The 16,949-nt window shown below is 45.8% G+C and overlaps 1 protein-coding gene and 1 non-coding gene across 13 annotated transcripts in view; both read right to left on the reverse strand.

Moving 5' to 3' along the window:
- The window catches only part of MGA (MAX dimerization protein MGA), a 428,176-nt gene that overhangs the window by 335,863 nt on the left and 75,364 nt on the right, over positions 1 to 16,949 (reverse strand). For all 12 annotated transcript variants that reach the window (XM_063947913.1, XM_063947912.1, XM_063947915.1 and 9 more), the window contains exon 8: positions 13,310 to 13,989. In XM_063947913.1, coding sequence (XP_063803983.1) covers positions 13,310 to 13,989 — 680 coding nt within the window. The remainder of the gene's footprint in view (positions 1 to 13,309; positions 13,990 to 16,949) is intronic.
- Positions 10,247 to 10,360, reverse strand: LOC134981623 (U5 spliceosomal RNA). Its single transcript, XR_010190732.1, has one exon. It is a non-coding gene; the product is annotated as a U5 spliceosomal RNA (small nuclear RNA).

Here is a 16,949-nt window from a genome sequence, read left to right on the forward strand (position 1 = left end):
AATTTGAGGCCCATAGACAATCCTGTTTGCAGGAAATGTAGGAATCGACCCAGTTGAAATTCCTCCGTCGGGGCCTTCCTGGCCTCACACCACGCAACATATTTTCTCCAAATGCGGTGATAATGTTGTGCAGTCACCTCCTTCCTGGCTTTTACCAGGGTAGGGATGACCTCTTCCGGAATGCCTTTTTCCCTTAGGATTCGGCGTTCAACCGCCATGCCGTCAAACGCAGCCGCGGCAAGTCTTGGAATAGACACGGTCCCTGCTGAAGCAGGTCCCGTCTTAGAGGTAGAGGCCACGGATCTTCCGTGAGCATCTCCTGAAGTTCCGGGTACCAAGTTCTTCTTGGCCAATCCGGAGCCACGAGTATCGTTCTTACTCCCCTTTGCCGTATAATTCTCAGTACTTTTGGTATGAGAGGCAGAGGAGGAAACACATACACTGACTGGTACACCCATGGTGTTACCAGAGCGTCTACAGCTATTGCCTGAGGGTTTCTTGACCTGGCGCAATACCTGTCCAGTTTTTTGTTGAGGCGGGACGCCATCATGTCCACCATTGGTCTTTCCCAATGGACCACAATCATGTGGAAGACTTCTGGATGAAGTCCCCACTCTCCCGGGTGCAGATCGTGTCTGCTGAGGAAGTCTGCTTCCCAGTTGTCCACTCCCGGGATGAACACAGCTGACAGTGCTAACACATGATTTTCTGCCCAGCGGAGAATCCTTGCAGCTTCTGCCATTGCCCTCCTGCTTCTTGTGCCGCCCTGTCTGTTTACGTGGGCGACTGCCGTGATGTTGTCCGACTGAATCAACACCGGCTGACCCTGAAGCAGAGGTTTTGCCAGGCTTAGAGCATTGTAGATTACTCTTAGCTCCAGTATATTTATGTGAAGAGACGTTCGTGCATGGAATCTGCCGAATGGAATCGCTTCGTAAGAAGCTACCATTTTTCCCAGGACTCTTGTGCATTGATGCACAGATACTTTTCCTGGTTTTAGGAGGTTCCTGACTAGATCGGATAACTCCCTGGCTTTCTCCTCCGGAAGAAATACCTTTTTCTGAACAGTGTCCAGAATCATCCCTAGGAACAACAGACGTGTCGTCGGGATCAGTTGGGATTTTGGAAAATTCAGAATCCACCCGTGTTGTTGGAGCACTACTTGGGTTAGTGCTACTCCGACCTCCAGCTGTTCTCTGGATCTTGCCCTTATCAGGAGATCGTCCAAGTAAGGGATAATTAAGACGCCTTCTCTTCGAAGAAGGATCATCATTTCGGCCATTACCTTGGTAAAGACCAATCCAAACGGCAGCGTCTGAAACTGATAATGACAGTTTTGGACCACGAACCTGAGGTACCCTTGGTGTGAAGGACAAATTGGAACATGAAGGTAAGCATCCTTGATGTCCAAGGACACCATAAAATCCCCTTCTTCCAGATTCGCTATCACTGCTCTGAGTGACTCCATCTTGAACTTGAATTTTTGTATGTACAGGTTCAGAGATTTTAGATTTAGAATCGGTCTTACCGAGCCGTCCGGCTTCGGTACCACAAATAGCGTGGAGTAATACCCCTGTCCCTGTTGTAGGAGGGGTACCTTGACTATCACCTGCTGAGAATACAGCTTGTGAATGGCCTCCAATACCGTCGCCCTGTCGGAGGGAGACGTTGGCAAAGCAGACTTTAGGAAACGGCGAGGAGGGGACTTCTCGAATTCCAACCTGTAACCCTGAGATACTACCTGCAGGATCCAGGGGTCCACCTGCGAGTGAGCCCACTGTGCGCTGAAATGTTTGAGGCGACCCCCCACCGCCCCTGAGTCTGCTTGTAAGGTCCCAGCGTCATGCTGACGCCTTTGTAGAAGCCGGGGAGGGCTTCTGCTCCTGGGAAGGAGCTGCTTGTTGCAGTCTCTTACCCTTTCCTTTGCCTCGGGGCAAATAGGAATGTCCTTTTGCTCGTTTGTTCTTATAGGAACGAAAGGACTGCGGCTGAAAAGCCTGCAGCTTTTTCTGCTGGGAGGTGACCTGGGGTAAAAAGGTGGATTTTCCGGCCGTTGCCGTGGCCACCAGATCCGATAGACCGACCCCAAATAATTCCTCCCCCTTATACGGCAATACTTCCATATGTCGTTTGGAATCCGCATCACCTGACCACTGGCGCGTCCATAAACTTCTTCTGGCAGATATGGACATCGCACTTACTCTTGATGCCAGAGTGCAAATATCTCTCTGTGCATCTCGCATATAAAGAAATGCATCCTTTAACTGCTCTATAGTCAGTAAAATACTGTCCCTATCCAGGGTATCAATATTTTCAGACAGTGACTCCGACCAAGCCACGCCAGCACTGCACATCCAGGCTGAGGCGATTGCTGGTCTCAGTATAACACCCGTATGTGTGTATATACTTTTTAATGTATTCTCCAGCCTCCTATCAGCTGGATCCTTGAGGGCGGCCGTATCAGGAGACGGTAACGCCACTTGCTTTGATAAGCGTGTGAGCGCCTTATCCACCCTAGGAGGTGTTTCCCAGCGCGCCCTAACCTCTGGCGGGAAAGGGTATAATGCCAATAACTTCTTTGAAATTAGCAGTTTTCTATCTGGGGTAACCCACGCTTCATCACACACTTCATTCAGTTCCTCTGATTCAGGAAAAACTATCGGTAGTTTTTTCACACCCCACATAATACCCCTTTTTGTGGTACTTGCAGTATCAGAGATATGCAAAGCCTCCTTCATTGCCGTGATCATATAACGTGTGGCCCTACTGGAAAATACGTTTGTTTCTTCACCGTCGACACTGGATTCAGTGTCAGTGTCTGTGTCGACCGACTGAGGTAAAGGGCGTTTTACAGCCCCTGACGGTGTCTGAGACGCCTGGACAGGTACTAACTGGTTTGCCGGCTGTCTCATGTCGTCAACCGACTTTTGTAGCGTGCTGACACTATCCCGTAATTCCATAAACAAAGCCATCCATTCTGGTGTCGACTCCCTAGGGGGTGACATCACCATTACAGGCAATTGCTCCGCCTCCACGCCAACATCGTCCTCATACATGTCGACACACACGTACCGACACACAGCAGACACACAGGGAATGCTCTGATAGAAGACAGGACCCCACTAGCCCTTTGGGGAGACAGAGGGAGAGTTTGCCAGCACACACCCAAGCGCTATAAATATATATAGGGACAACCTTAATAAGTGTGTTCCCTTTATAGCAGCTCAAATATTATAAATATCGCCAATAAGTGCCCCCCCTCTCTGTTTTTACCCTGTTTCTGTAGTGCAGTGCAGGAGAGAGTCCTGGGAGCCTTCCTCGCAGCGGAGCTGGGCAGGAAAATGGCGCTGTGTGCTGAGGAGAATAGGCCCCGCCCCCTTTTCGGCGGGCTTCTTCTCCCGTTTTTTTTGGAACCTGGCAGGGGTTAAATACATCCATATAGCCCCAGGGGCTATATGTGATATATTTTAGCCAGAATAGGTATATTACATTGCTGCCCAGGGCACCCCCCCCAGCGCCCTGCACCCTCAGTGACCGCTGGTGTGAAGTGTGCGGAGAGCAATGGCGCACAGCTGCAGTGCTGTGCGCTACCTCATGAAGACTGAGACGTCTTCTGCCGCCGGTTTCTGGACCTCTTCTCTATTCGGCATCTGCAAGGGGGTCGGCGGCGCGGCTCCGGTGACCCATCCAGGCTGTACCTGTGATCGTCCCTCTGGAGCTAGTGTCCAGTAGCCTAAGAAGCAAATCCATCCTGCACGCAGGTGAGTTCACTTCTTCTCCCCTAAGTCCCTCGTTGCAGTGAGCCTGTTGCCAGCAGGACTCACTGAAAATAAAAAACCCAACAAACTTTTTCTAAGCAGCTCTTTAGGAGAGCCACCTAGATAGCACCCTGCTCGGACGGGCACAAAAACCTAACTGAGGCTTGGAGGAGGGTCATAGGGGGAGGAGCCAGTACACACCACCTAGTGGTCAAACTTTTAAATTTTGTGCCCTGTCTCCTGCGGAGCCGCTATTCCCCATGGTCCTGACGGAGTCCCAGCATCCACTAGGACGTCAGAGAAATAACAGTAATGTTAGCCACAACAGATCCTTGCATACATTACATATTACAACATATATCCACAATATATACACATGTAATATACCTTCTATGTATATATGACATATTACACATCTACATGCAATCTATACATATGTAAGTAATCTCCAAGCCCATATACATATGTAATAACTCCCCATGGATATATTTTTAGATTATTACAACATATGCATGCAATATATGTATAGACAATACACTTTCTATGCATACATTTCACAAGAGCTCTGTTAGTGCTGCGTATAATCCTCCCCCACCCGTCTCCCGCGATCTCCAACTGTGCAGCGGCAGTGCTGCCTCCTCTCCCGCTGATCATAGCCAACGGTAGGGAGCAGGAGAGCAGCGGGGGACAGAAGCAGAAGCCCAGCGGCGGCAGCCTGTCTGTCCACGGCTGGGCTTAATGGCAGCAGCAGGAGCGCACTTTGGTTAGTGTGCGACCGCTGGCTTTAGAACTGTGCCTGCATGTGTGGGCGGCCAGCGGGAAGCATGGGGCGGCCAGCAGGGAGACCATCGGGCGGTAGGTCAGCGGGGAGACCATCAGGCGGCCAGCGGTGCGGGCGGCTAGCAGGGAGAGTACAGAGCGGGCCCCAGCGGCGGAAAAACCCATAGACCACGCTCCCTGCACCTGCTGTGTGCTGGGAGCGGCCTGTGTCTGGGAGCGTGCGGTACTGGGGGAGCGCACTGACCTTGCAGTAGCTGTGGAAGCTAACCGTGCTTCTCCTGGCGGCAGCAGCGGTGGAAGCGCCTAGTAGAAAAATACCTCCATTGAAATCTCCACCCAGCGTTCTCTGGAGTCTTCATGTGGAGGAGATGGCCGCTCAATCCCAGGACCCTCACTTCTCTGTAAGTTGGGAAGGGATCGTATGCAGCCTGGCTGACACGGCCGTGCTTTTTCTACAAGCGCCCACGTGTCAGCAGCGGCTGGAGGGAGTGCAATCCCGGACCCACACTTCTTAGTAAGTGGGGAAGGGATTGTCTTGTAAATGAAAAATAAAAATTAAAGTATAAAAAGTAAAATCAAAATGGAGCCATGGGCCCATGATGTGCTTCCCTGAAGCACATGAAAAACACTGAGGATCCTGGGAGTATGGAGGAGGGAAGAAGAGGGTTACACATTTAAATATTTAAATGTGCCTTCCCTGCTGAAGCACGTCCATATCCCAAGAGTACTCCAGTGACCCCTAGTGGATGAAAAAGAAGGCTCTTTAGAGCTTCTTGAAACCATTTAGTTGACTGTTACGCACCTTCGCATGCCACTTACAAAGATGAGGCTACATGGGAAGGCTTTCCCTTTACCCCTAGACCACCAATGAAGGAGGAAAGTGCATATTACTCTACTTTCAAAATACATACATTAAAACATTTTTAAGTATACTGAAAAAAAAAACATACTTTTGGCTTTATACACCGTAGAACTGGCCTGTTTAAGTATGGTGCAGCAGCACAGGGTTAACCCTTCAATGCCGCAGCCACCATCAGCCACGTGCGGGGAGCTAACTTGTGACTGAGACCCAGCCAAAGGAACACGAACACATGCATATGTGCAAAAGAATCAACAGGCTCCTTGATCTGGCTCAGCAGGGAAATTAGTATTGTATATTACTATATACATAGTTGATCAGATTGAAAAAAGAGAAATGTCCATCGAGTTCAACCTGTATTATAAAATTTTATATTATTTAAATGCTGTATCCTTGGATATTTCTTTCAGTTAGGAATTTAGCTAACACCTTATTTTCTTTTATTGCTGCATTTTGACATTGCGTACTGCTACTACGTCTATCGATGAGCACACCCAAATCCTTAGTTTATAGGCAGCCCAATTGTTCTCAGTCCTAAACTGCTTAACTTTAAAATTTGTCTATATTGAACCTCATTCTCCATTTGTCTGCTTAGACCTCCAGTCTAGATAAATCATTCCGTAGAGAGACTCCTCAACATCCTTGTCTGAAATAATGACTCTACATAGTTTAGTATCGTCTGCAAAAATTGACACTGTGCTTTCTAGGTCCACTCCTAGGTCATTAATAAATATGTTAAACAGCAATGGCCAGAGTACTGAACCCTGCGGTATTCCACTGAGCACTGAGGCCCATTCAGAGAACTTCCCATTAATCACCACTCGCTGTTCCCTGTTGTACAGCCAATTACTCATCCAAGTTCAAATAATGTTTCCTACCCCAAGCTCTCTTAATTTGAAAATTAGTCTCTTATGTGGGACTTTGTCAAAGGCCTTAGCAAAGTCCAAAAATAGGATTTTGGTACTTACCAGGTAAATCCTTTTCTTTGAATCCATAGGGGGCACTGGAGTACTCTTGGGATATGGACGGGCGCAGCCGAACAAAGGCACTGAATATTTAAATTTAGGACTCTCCCCCCTCCATATCCCCGAGTACCTCAGTGTACGACCTCAGTGTTTTTTACTGAGCGAACAGGAACTATATAGAGAGGTTGACAATGGAGAATTCCTATAACATAACGGACAACAACAAAGTTGACCCATAACTTTACTGTCAACTAAACAGTTGACACCATAACCGATAGAACTTTATAATTTGAACCAATCGGTGAAAATGTGTTACCATAAGCTCCTCTGAGCTTAATACCAACTAGGTAAAACGTGTTACCCTAAGCTCCTTTGAGCTTAAAACAACCCAGGTAAAACTGCTCTGGGTGGGCGTCCAGTGCCCCCTATGGATTCAAAGAAAAGGATTTACCTGGTAAGTACCAAAATCCTATTTTCTTTTTCATCCACTAGGGGTCACTGGAGTACTCTTGGGACGTACCAAAGCTTCCCTCGTGGGCGGGAGAGCTGTTTGATACTTGTAACAGTAGGCAGCCAAAGCTAGATGCTGATGACGCCACCATTTATAACGTGTAAGCGTGCACAAACGTGGTGCACTGAAGGCTATGTAGCCGCGACCCGCTGGGTCTGACATTCCCACAGAACCTGTGGGATGAGCTATTACTGACGTAGGCGATTGTAACTTAGCCTTAAAGTAAGCCTGACTTGTAGTCATTATTATCCAACTGGATAATGTCTGCTGAGAAACTGGCTAACTCCAGTTGGCAGCATCATCGAGAACAAACAACGTATCCGTATCACGTACTGTAGACGTTCGGGACATATATAAACGCGTAATGCGTGTACCACATTCAGAATTCTAGAATGTGCTGTCCACCCAGGAACCACTATTGGTTTATTGATGTGAAGAATACGAAAGCGGAATTCGTCCGAAGATCTGCTTTGTCATGAGAAAACTCAAATACGGTGGCTTGGAATACAAGGCACCCAAATATGAAAACAAAACCCTTGCCGAAGCCAAGGCTAGAAGAAAAATGTTTTCCAAAGTGAGAAACTTAATCCCCATTTGTTGTAAGGGTTCAAAATATGAAAACTGTAAGAAATCTGAACCCAACCTCAAGTCACCTGGCGCTGTAGGTGGGATAAATGGAGTCTGAACTTTGATGACACCTTGTAGAAAGGTGTGTACAGACGCAATAGAATCAAACGTCTTTGAAAATAAGTTTACCACACAGATACCTGCACCCTCAGTGCAGATAAACGCCGTTTTCCATCCCACCCCGTTTAACAGAATACGGGTAACTTGAAGGATGATGTCGGAAACTTCCGAGCTTTACCACCTATGTAAGCACACGAAATTTTGTAATAATGGAGCTGCCTTAAGCGGCTTACTAGTTTGTAACATGGTTGGTATAACCGATACTGTAATGCCCTATTTATTAAGAGGGCGGTGTGAACCCTCACCCCGTCAACCGCAGCTGCGGTACCTAGGTAATAGGTACATAGGTAACTATGGGTAAAAGAACGTTCCCTGTTATAACAGGTTGGACGTATTATGAGCGGGCCAATATCGTGTGCCAGTATTCCCTGGAAATTCGAGAAGCAAGCTCTCCGAAACCCATGAGATATCACTAGTATGACTGTGACGAACTGTCTTATGATCCGTTTTGGCAACGGAGAGAGAACAGCGGAAAATGGTGGAGCCAGATACACGATGCTGAATGACCACATGAATGTGAAACACTCCACCGCCACTGCCCTTGTGATCTGTTGTTTTGTACACATACTGAGCTTTTGTAATTTGGCGAGATGCCATCATGTATACCTGAGGGTAATCTTTTGTGGACTCATATATGAACCACCTCTGGATTTAATGTCCAGTTTTCAGGATATAAATCCTGACGGGTGAGATCATCTGTCTATCAGATGTCCACTCACGGAATGACCCCGTTGACATCATCACATAATAGTGTTCTAGGTAATTGAGGATTCGAGTTACCTGCCGCATTGCCATGCGGCTTCTTGGTTCTCCCTGGTTGTTGTGTATGCAACTCCCGTTGCATTGTCTGACTGCCCTTGGTCAGACTGAAAACTAAGCATGTATTGCATTGTAAATTGCACGGAGTTCCAGGACTTTTATCGACAGCAATCTGTCGTGATTTTAGAACCTCTTTTTTAACTACAACTCCTGAACCTCTGAGACTGTCGTCCAGAGTATATACACCCTCGGCCCTCTGTGGGAAACACGAGTGACGGCCGGCGAACTAAAGTGCTTTGAAACACATCATTATTTTTAACAGGCGAATACACCAATGTACCGCTAGTGTGCGTGTTTTGCACTAATTACTAGATGTGTAGTAGGTAAATGTCTTTGATTTACCGTATTTATAATCTTACCTAGGAATCGTTCAGACGGCATTAGATGCGATTGCTTTTGAACTTGATCTGCCACCGCAGTATATATTAGTAGCGCAAATTAGAGGAACTCTGTTGAGACAGAGTTCTTATGAGCAGATCATCTAAGTTAGAGGCACTCTGTTGAGACAGAGTTCTTATGAGCAGATAGTCTAAGTATGGAAAGATTGTCACTGTCAGGACTCTGAGATGAGCTACCACCAACATCACTTTGGTAAATACCCGAGGCGTTGACCAGAAGCCAAACGGTAGACCTGAAATGGTTAATGGTTGTGGCGTTTTGCAAACGCTAGAACCTATGACCAACCGGAATGGGTAAATACGCTTGTGAAGATAAAGTGCAATGATGCAATTTTGTGGCTCCAATATGCAAATGCTAACCGCAGAAAATTCAATTTCAAACTGCAGTAAGTGACTTGCTGATTGAGACTGCGACGGAGCTGTCTGGTTTTGTTCCCCCAAACAGAGGGGAATAAGTAACCCTGACTCTGCTGGTGTACTACTGACTGGATATAAAACAGCTGAAACCCAGCCGAGACTAAATGGCAACCTGCCAAACCGTTCGATAGAGGCATCTTGTACTTTAATCTGTAAATAGCTGAGACATCATGAGTTGATGTCTTCCGCCAATGTAACGTGTAAAGACGCGCTTCCACAATAGGAACATGGAGATGGCCTAAGAGGTCATCAAGCCACTGGCTTGCTGACTATAGCGTCCTTACAAGGCGTGACTGTTTTGTACCTTTGAAAAAACTGAAGTCTAAAGGGATTAAACGCCGGCACAAGTATTTCTGTTTTGATACTGGCTGCAGTAATGTCAAATTTAGGACCAACAAGCTCTGGCCTTGTCGCGCTTAAACTAGCGACGATGAAAAGTGACCGGCGTTAGCAGAAACTTTACAGATATACTCTGCAACTTCTTTAAACAGTGATCGTCCTTGTTTCCATACATAGAGTCTAGTGACTCAAATGTTTTTTATAATGTGTGACACAGACGCATTTACCAATGGCGGATCGCGTCATTTTGGAAACGATTAAATAGTGGTTAGAGTCTACTCAGTCTCTGTAAAAAATGGAGACAGTGACTCACTGGGATCTAGCAATGTATGGTTGTCAAAACCCCCGCACTACCTGAGTGCTGGACTAATGTACCCTTCTCACTTGTAATTATCGGTGTGAGATTTGACATAGAATCGTGCATTAAATTATAAGACCAGTCAAATAAACACTCTGGTACCCAAAGGGAAATTGGCCCTTTGGAAAGACTGTCTTTTGTTAGATGTGGCAGAGTAACTTCCGAGACTCCGATGTTACCGCTCTTTTAATTTGAATTTGTAAAATTATTTTTAGTCTGCGCTAGAGCCTTACTCGCTATGCAGACGGACACCACAATAGGCAACGGACAGACACTTGGCCGACTTATTGTTATGTGTCATATATATATTTTATTGCTGAACAGCATATTTATATGAAACTCATGGTTGTTTCTGTCTACGGAAATCTTTAGTAAAAAACGAAAGATCTATGAAGAGAAACCAGAGTATTCTTTATGTGAAAAACAGGTCACATGGGCATGTGAAATCCGAACCAAATTCCCACTAACACCCCTGCGCCTCTGGTGGCTTAGAGATGTAGGGCAGGAATGTTCCAGAATTACACACTGGAAAACAACAGGAAGCCTGGTTAAAATGGCCCCTTTGCCATGCTGACTCTGATAATCACAGAACAAATTACAAATGTTTCCGTGTTAATATAGCCTATTATACAGTATAATCACAGGCCGAGTACAACACATGCTCTATGAATAAATATATATATAGGCTCAATAGCCTATGATAATTACAGACATTAATATATTTATACAGCATTAATATGGGCTCAATAGCCTAATATACAGTAATAACCACAGACTTTAATATAGGCTCCATAGCCTATTATACAGTGATAATCACCGATTAATAAATAGGCTGAATAACCTTGTTAATAACAGCCTTTAATATAGGCTCAATAGCCTATTATACTGTGAAAATTACAGACAGTAATATCCTATTACTGCCAGGACAGGTATTATAACTCTGACATATATATATATATATATATATATATATATATATATATATATATATATATATATATACCCTGCTGCTGTTTTATATTTGATCCGCCAGCTCCAGCGTGCCTTTCCCCCTGTAACGCTGTGTGCGGGAAGCCTGCACTTGTCACCTTGTACTGAGACTGAGGGAACGTCGTATGGCGCTGGGCGGCCGGACGGAGCTGGGCGGCCGAACTCTCTGCAGGAAGACTGCCTGGGCGGCCGGCGGAGCGGCGTTTAAACTGAGAGTGAGGGAGCGTCTGCGGCGTATGGCTTCCCCCCTGCTGGGCGGCCGGAGCTGCCGAACAGAGCGCTGGGACGGGCGGCTTAGCGGCTGGGACGGGCGGGTATGAGGGCAAAGCAGCATATTAACCCCAACATAGCGGGGCGGCAGCCTGCGCTGACCGCCCCGTTCCCCAGCCTACCTTACTTGCTCCTGATCATGGCTGCGACGGGGCTTCTTATGTGTAAGCTCCGTCCAGCTTCAGTGATAGAACTCCTGGCTGTGACGGGGCTTCTTCTGTGTAAGCTCCGTCCAGCTTCAGTGATAGAACTCCTGGCTGTGACGGGGCTTCTTCTGTGTAAGCTCCGTCCAGCTTCAGTGATGTGAGTCATAGCTGTGACGGGGCTTCTATGTGTAAGCTCCGTCCAGCTTTCAGTCAGCTTTCCAGTGATCTATGGCTGCGACGGGCTTCTTCTGTGCAAGCTCCGTCCAGCTTTTTAGTCCTGGCTGCTCTTTGTAGGAGCAGTGGGCTGTCTGTGGCTGTGAGGGTGCTCTTTGTGAGGACCGACACACCATTCGCTGCCCGTGCAGCGGCACTATCCCGGACCCATGTTTTTCTTGAAACTGGGAAGGGATGTGCTTTTAAAAAAAATTAAAAATAAAAATGAAAAATTATTAAAATCTTCCAACAAGTGTGGGAATCCCACAAGCCGATGTTAGTGCTGTGAGCACCGAAAAAACACTGGGGTCGTACACTGAGGTACTCGGGGATATGGAGGGGGGAGAGTCCTAAATTTAAATATTCAGTGCCTTTGTTCGGCTGCGCCCGTCCATATCCCAAGAGTACTCCAGTGACCCCTAGTGGATGAAAAAGAAAAGACCACATCCACTGCTTACCCTGATCAATATCGCTCTCTTTCTTGTAGAAGCTTATTAACTTAGTATGATATGACCTGTCCTTCACAAAACCATGCTGATGCCTATTAGTAACCTTGGAGTTATCTGAGTACTTAGATAAGGGATAGTATGGTATCCCTTAATATACCTTCCAGTATTTTCCCCACTATAGATGTCAAACGTACCTGTCTATAGTGACCGGGGTGAGTTTTAATTCCCTTTTTATATATTGGGACTATCTCTGCTATACGCCAGTCCTTCGGTATCATTCATGATGTAATTGACTCACTGAAAATCAAATATAAGGACCTCGATAGCTCTGAGTTAAGTTCCATAAGAACCCTGGGGTGAAGTCCACCCACTTCCTCATTTAACCAAGTACTTCGCGACTATAGCTTGTGTTGTGCACTACTCTCGTCAACTGGTCCTCTCTCGTGAATACTGATGAAAAGATTTTTTTTCAATAAATCTGCTTTTTAACTATCATTAATCAAGACATCCAACTTGCCCTTTTAATGGTCCAATATTCTTCCTTTTTTAACCTTTTACCGTTATATACTTAAAGAACTTTTTGAGGTTTGTTTTACTCTCCTTTGCGATTTATTTTTTAAGTTTCTATTTTAGCTGCTCTGATTTCTTTTATTCATTTTTTGTTACATTCCTTGCAGAACTGGAATGAATTAGCCTTCCCATCAGACTTGTATGCTTTGAAAGCTCGCCTCGTTTTATCCATTTGTTCCTTAACCTTCTTATAAAGCCACATCGGTTTAAATTTCACTACTCCTGTTTTTGTTGACCTTGGGAATGAACAAAATGACTGTACTTACTGAGCACAGATGTAAAAGCATCTCACATTTCTAATTACCCCATTTTACTTGTTAGGCTTCTTGCATTTGCAAGCATACACTTAAATTAGTAATTCCCTGATCTGCAAGTTTTGTTGTAGATAACGTTTCCTTAGGAACTTGAGTTTTCCTTAATTTACCATCGCTGACTATTTTTCTCCTTTCCCCCTCTAAACCCCCATAATACTTTACACATCCCTCTTTTCTTCTCTCTCTAGTTTTCACACTAATTCTTTCTAATCCCTCCCCCCAGGCACTTAGTTTAAAATCTTCTCCAACCTTCTCATAATCCTTCCCCCCAGCACTACTGCACCCTCCTCATTCAGGTGCAATCATCGTGACACTTCATTCCACCAAAAGCAATTTAGACTTAGGTGAAATTACTCTTAGAAACAAAAGGTTATAATGAACTCAATAAAAGCAGTCTAATTCTTACCTGGGCTGTCAGAAGAGTGGACAGAGAAAAATCTGCACGTTCCTCTGTGATTAACGTGCGTGGCTTCCCTTCCCATACAGCACACTCCTCTAGATACATAAGCTTCAACTGAGCGTTTTGAAGTCCATGAGGCTTCAGAGTACCTTGCAGACTCTGACACACATTTTTTCCCACAGGTGGCTGAATTTTAACTTTATGTTCAGCCACTGGTGGTTTCATCATAGGTTGGGATGCGGCAGGCAAGCACCCCTTGTAAAATGGAACTGTATTTGTTTCCTCCGTGCAGGGTGCTGTAATATTTTTCTTTTTCCCGGCAGAACGTGGCTTGCCAAGTTTCTCCTTTATGGTAACAATGGGCGGCGATATGGACTTTGATTTAGATTTTGCCTTTGGAGTAAAGTTTCTGCGTGTATACTTGCGCTTTTTAATTGGCAAAGGAAGTGGCTGTAAAGAATTTGAAGAAGGTTTTGGCTGTGGAGCCTGCTTCTTTAGAACGCTGTCCAGAGTCCTCACATAGCTGCTACTTTTGGTGGGAAGCTGGTAGCTTATAGATGACACTGGCTCATTATTGTAAAGTCCTTTGATGTCCCCCATCAACTTTGCTTCATTCTCCAGGTATTCATCAAGCTCATCACTGCAGAAGGCAGAGCGATTCTTCAAAGAATTTTCTGTTTTGATGGCTGTAGATATAGGATTTTAGATACGGCAAATTAACAGATGTTAAACATTTTCAATACTATATATTACTTTCCAGAAACTACTACAATTCTAATTTATGCGATTAATCTTCATCTATACATATTTATTTTTATAGGTATGAATAGGTTTTACTTTTATTCAGTATCTTGAGCCTAGAAAACGAGAAAGAACGAAATGTGGCAAAGTCATATATACAGACCCAATTCCCAAGTTCCTCCGTCTACAGCCACTACATTTTTGTAAGACAGTGGTCATTTCAAGCGCAATTCACATAAGCATTCTGAATATTAGAAGTCATACCTGCATTCTGTAATCATTGCTCATTCATGTGTGTTAATGTGAATTTACATAAGGTTTATTTGCAAACACTAATGATAGACACATATAGAAAAAAGTTTTCATTCTGACATTTCAAAGAACAAGAAAACTAAACAAAAATGGGATTTATGGCAAGTGTTCAATCCTTTTCGTCACGTCCATAAGGGGCACAGGGAACACTGGTACAGCCTGGAGAGGAGAGTCTGGGCAACAAACAGTTACAACTTTCCTTCCCACCAAGCTCAGGCTGCCTTACCAGCATACCCCGCACCCAGCCATCGGCAGGAGTGAGGAGAAGGAAGCCTGACACACACAGACACAAGCACGAGAGTGACCCGGATACCGGATCATAGGAATTAGCCCCGAAAGCCAGATCATCAGGGTGGGCGCCCAGTGTTCCCTATGGATATAAAGAAAAGGATTTAACAAGGTAAGACCATAAATCCCATTTTCTTCCTACGGGACGTCCTAAAGCGCTTCCTTCATGGATAGGGACGCTCCTGAGCTACGCTGAGAACAGTACTCCCAAAGGCTGCGTCAGAGAACACAAAAGTATCAAACATGTAAAAACAAATAAACGTGCGAGCAGATGACCGCAGAGTTGTTCTGCCGAAGCACCACGTTACGCTGCCCAATAGGATCCTACTGAGCCGATGGAATGAGCAGTTACCACCGCAGAGGGAGAAATAGAAGCCTTAGAGTAGGCATGGCGAATAGTAAGGCCAAGCCATCAGGCCAAAGTCTGTTTGGAAGTTAGAAGTTTGATGTGGAACCGGGACACCAACTTGGGTAAGTAACCCAAATGAGTGTGGATAACTGCCCAATCATCTTGAAAAATTAGAAATGGAAAACGCCAAGATAAGGCAATCAAGTCGGTCACCCGCCGGGCCGACGCAATGGTAAGCAAGAAAAGAGTATTAAATGTAAGTAAACGAAGATTCACCGATTCCAAGGGTTCAAATGGAGTAGACTGCAGAGCCCATAGAACCAAATACAAGTCTTACGGAGCCAGTGGAGGAAGAAATGGTGGCTGTAAGTGTAGGATACCCTGTAAAAATGTCTTCACATCCGGCAACAATGGAAGCTGGCATTGGAAAAGGACAGACAGGATGGAGACTTGAACTTTTAACAAGAGGAGACTGAGTACTAACTCCAACCCTCACTGCAAAAAGGAAAGGAGTCTAGAAACTCAGAATGACCGGGGATTGAACCCCCTGGCAGACCACCACTTAAAGAACATCAGCCAGACAGAATGATAAATAACAGCCGATGGCTTACGTGCTTTGAGCATGGTATGAATAACCTTCCTGGAGAACCCCCTCGCCCTCAAGATGGATGTCTCAAGAGCCATCCCGTCAAAGCGAGTCAGTCCACATGAGATTTGGCTGCAGAGGAAGGTGCAGGTGGTCGTCAATGGAAAAACCTAGGAGATTTACATACCATGTTCGTCGATGCCAATCTGGGGGCACCCAGGATCATTGTGCCTCGCTACAGTTTGAACTTGTAAAGCACTCAGAGGATCATCGAGATGGGTGGAAAGACGTAGACGAAAGGAAACGAGATGTCCGAACAACCCCAGCAGCTTACCAGCAACTGAAAGATGCCTGGATGTAGAGCCCAGGATGGATATCCTGGAGGCTGTGGAAGTCCACCACCCAGTTTTGAATGCCTGGAATAAACACCAGTGACAGTCGGAAGATGACACTATGCCCAGCATAGGATGCGACTGGCTTCTTTCATGGTCCCACCCTGGTGGTTGATGTACGCGACCGCTGTTGCGTTGTCAGACTGTACTTTCGCCGGATGTCCCTGAACAAAGGTTGACCAAGAAAAAGGTCTTTGTGTGCTGCCCTGAGTTCCAGGACATTGATTGGGAACAGGCTCTCTGGAGCCGACCACCGATCCTGAAGAGTCAGCTGACACGAGACCACACCAAACCCCCAGTCCTTGCTCCAGAGAGGGTGACCTTTGTCCAGAATGGACTGCTGTTGCCACCAAAGGAGTGTGCGCCAAACCTGGGATGAGAGGATGCGCTTTCACGTGAAGATGGGACTTGTCCCATCGGGCCAGAACGGAATGGAAATTTGCATTTTCCACAGTGTCAAACGTGGAGACCATGGACTCCAGGATCCTCATACAGGAATGGACAGACACCCTGCGAAGAGCCAAATAGGAACAAATTTTGGATTGCAGGGCTCAGGTTTTGTCTTGCAGGAGAAAGACCCACTGAGAACAGGAATCCAGCAGCACCCCCAAGTGCAAATTTTCCTGAGAAGGTGTTAAGGAGGACTTACGCCAATAGATCAACCAGCTGTGTAACTGGAGAAGATCCACCGTGAAGAGAACATTGTTTGACAAGACTTCCGGCATATGGGCAAGGAGGAGCAAGTAATCAAGAGAGTAGAATCCGGATACCCTGGCAATGAAGCTGACACGAAGAGCAGTGGACAGGCTAAAGGGTAACATCTGAAACTGGTACTGATCGTTGTGGATCGCAAACCTGAGAAAGCATTTGTGGACGGTTGAGAGGCATCTTGGATGTCCAAAGATGATCATATAATCCCCAGGTTCTACGGACAGGATAATGGAACAAAGACTCCATACGAAACCTGGTGACCTGCAG

Source organism: Pseudophryne corroboree, chromosome 12 (assembly GCF_028390025.1).
Source record: "Pseudophryne corroboree isolate aPseCor3 chromosome 12, aPseCor3.hap2, whole genome shotgun sequence".
In the NCBI taxonomy this organism is placed as follows: Eukaryota; Metazoa; Chordata; class Amphibia; order Anura; family Myobatrachidae; genus Pseudophryne; species Pseudophryne corroboree.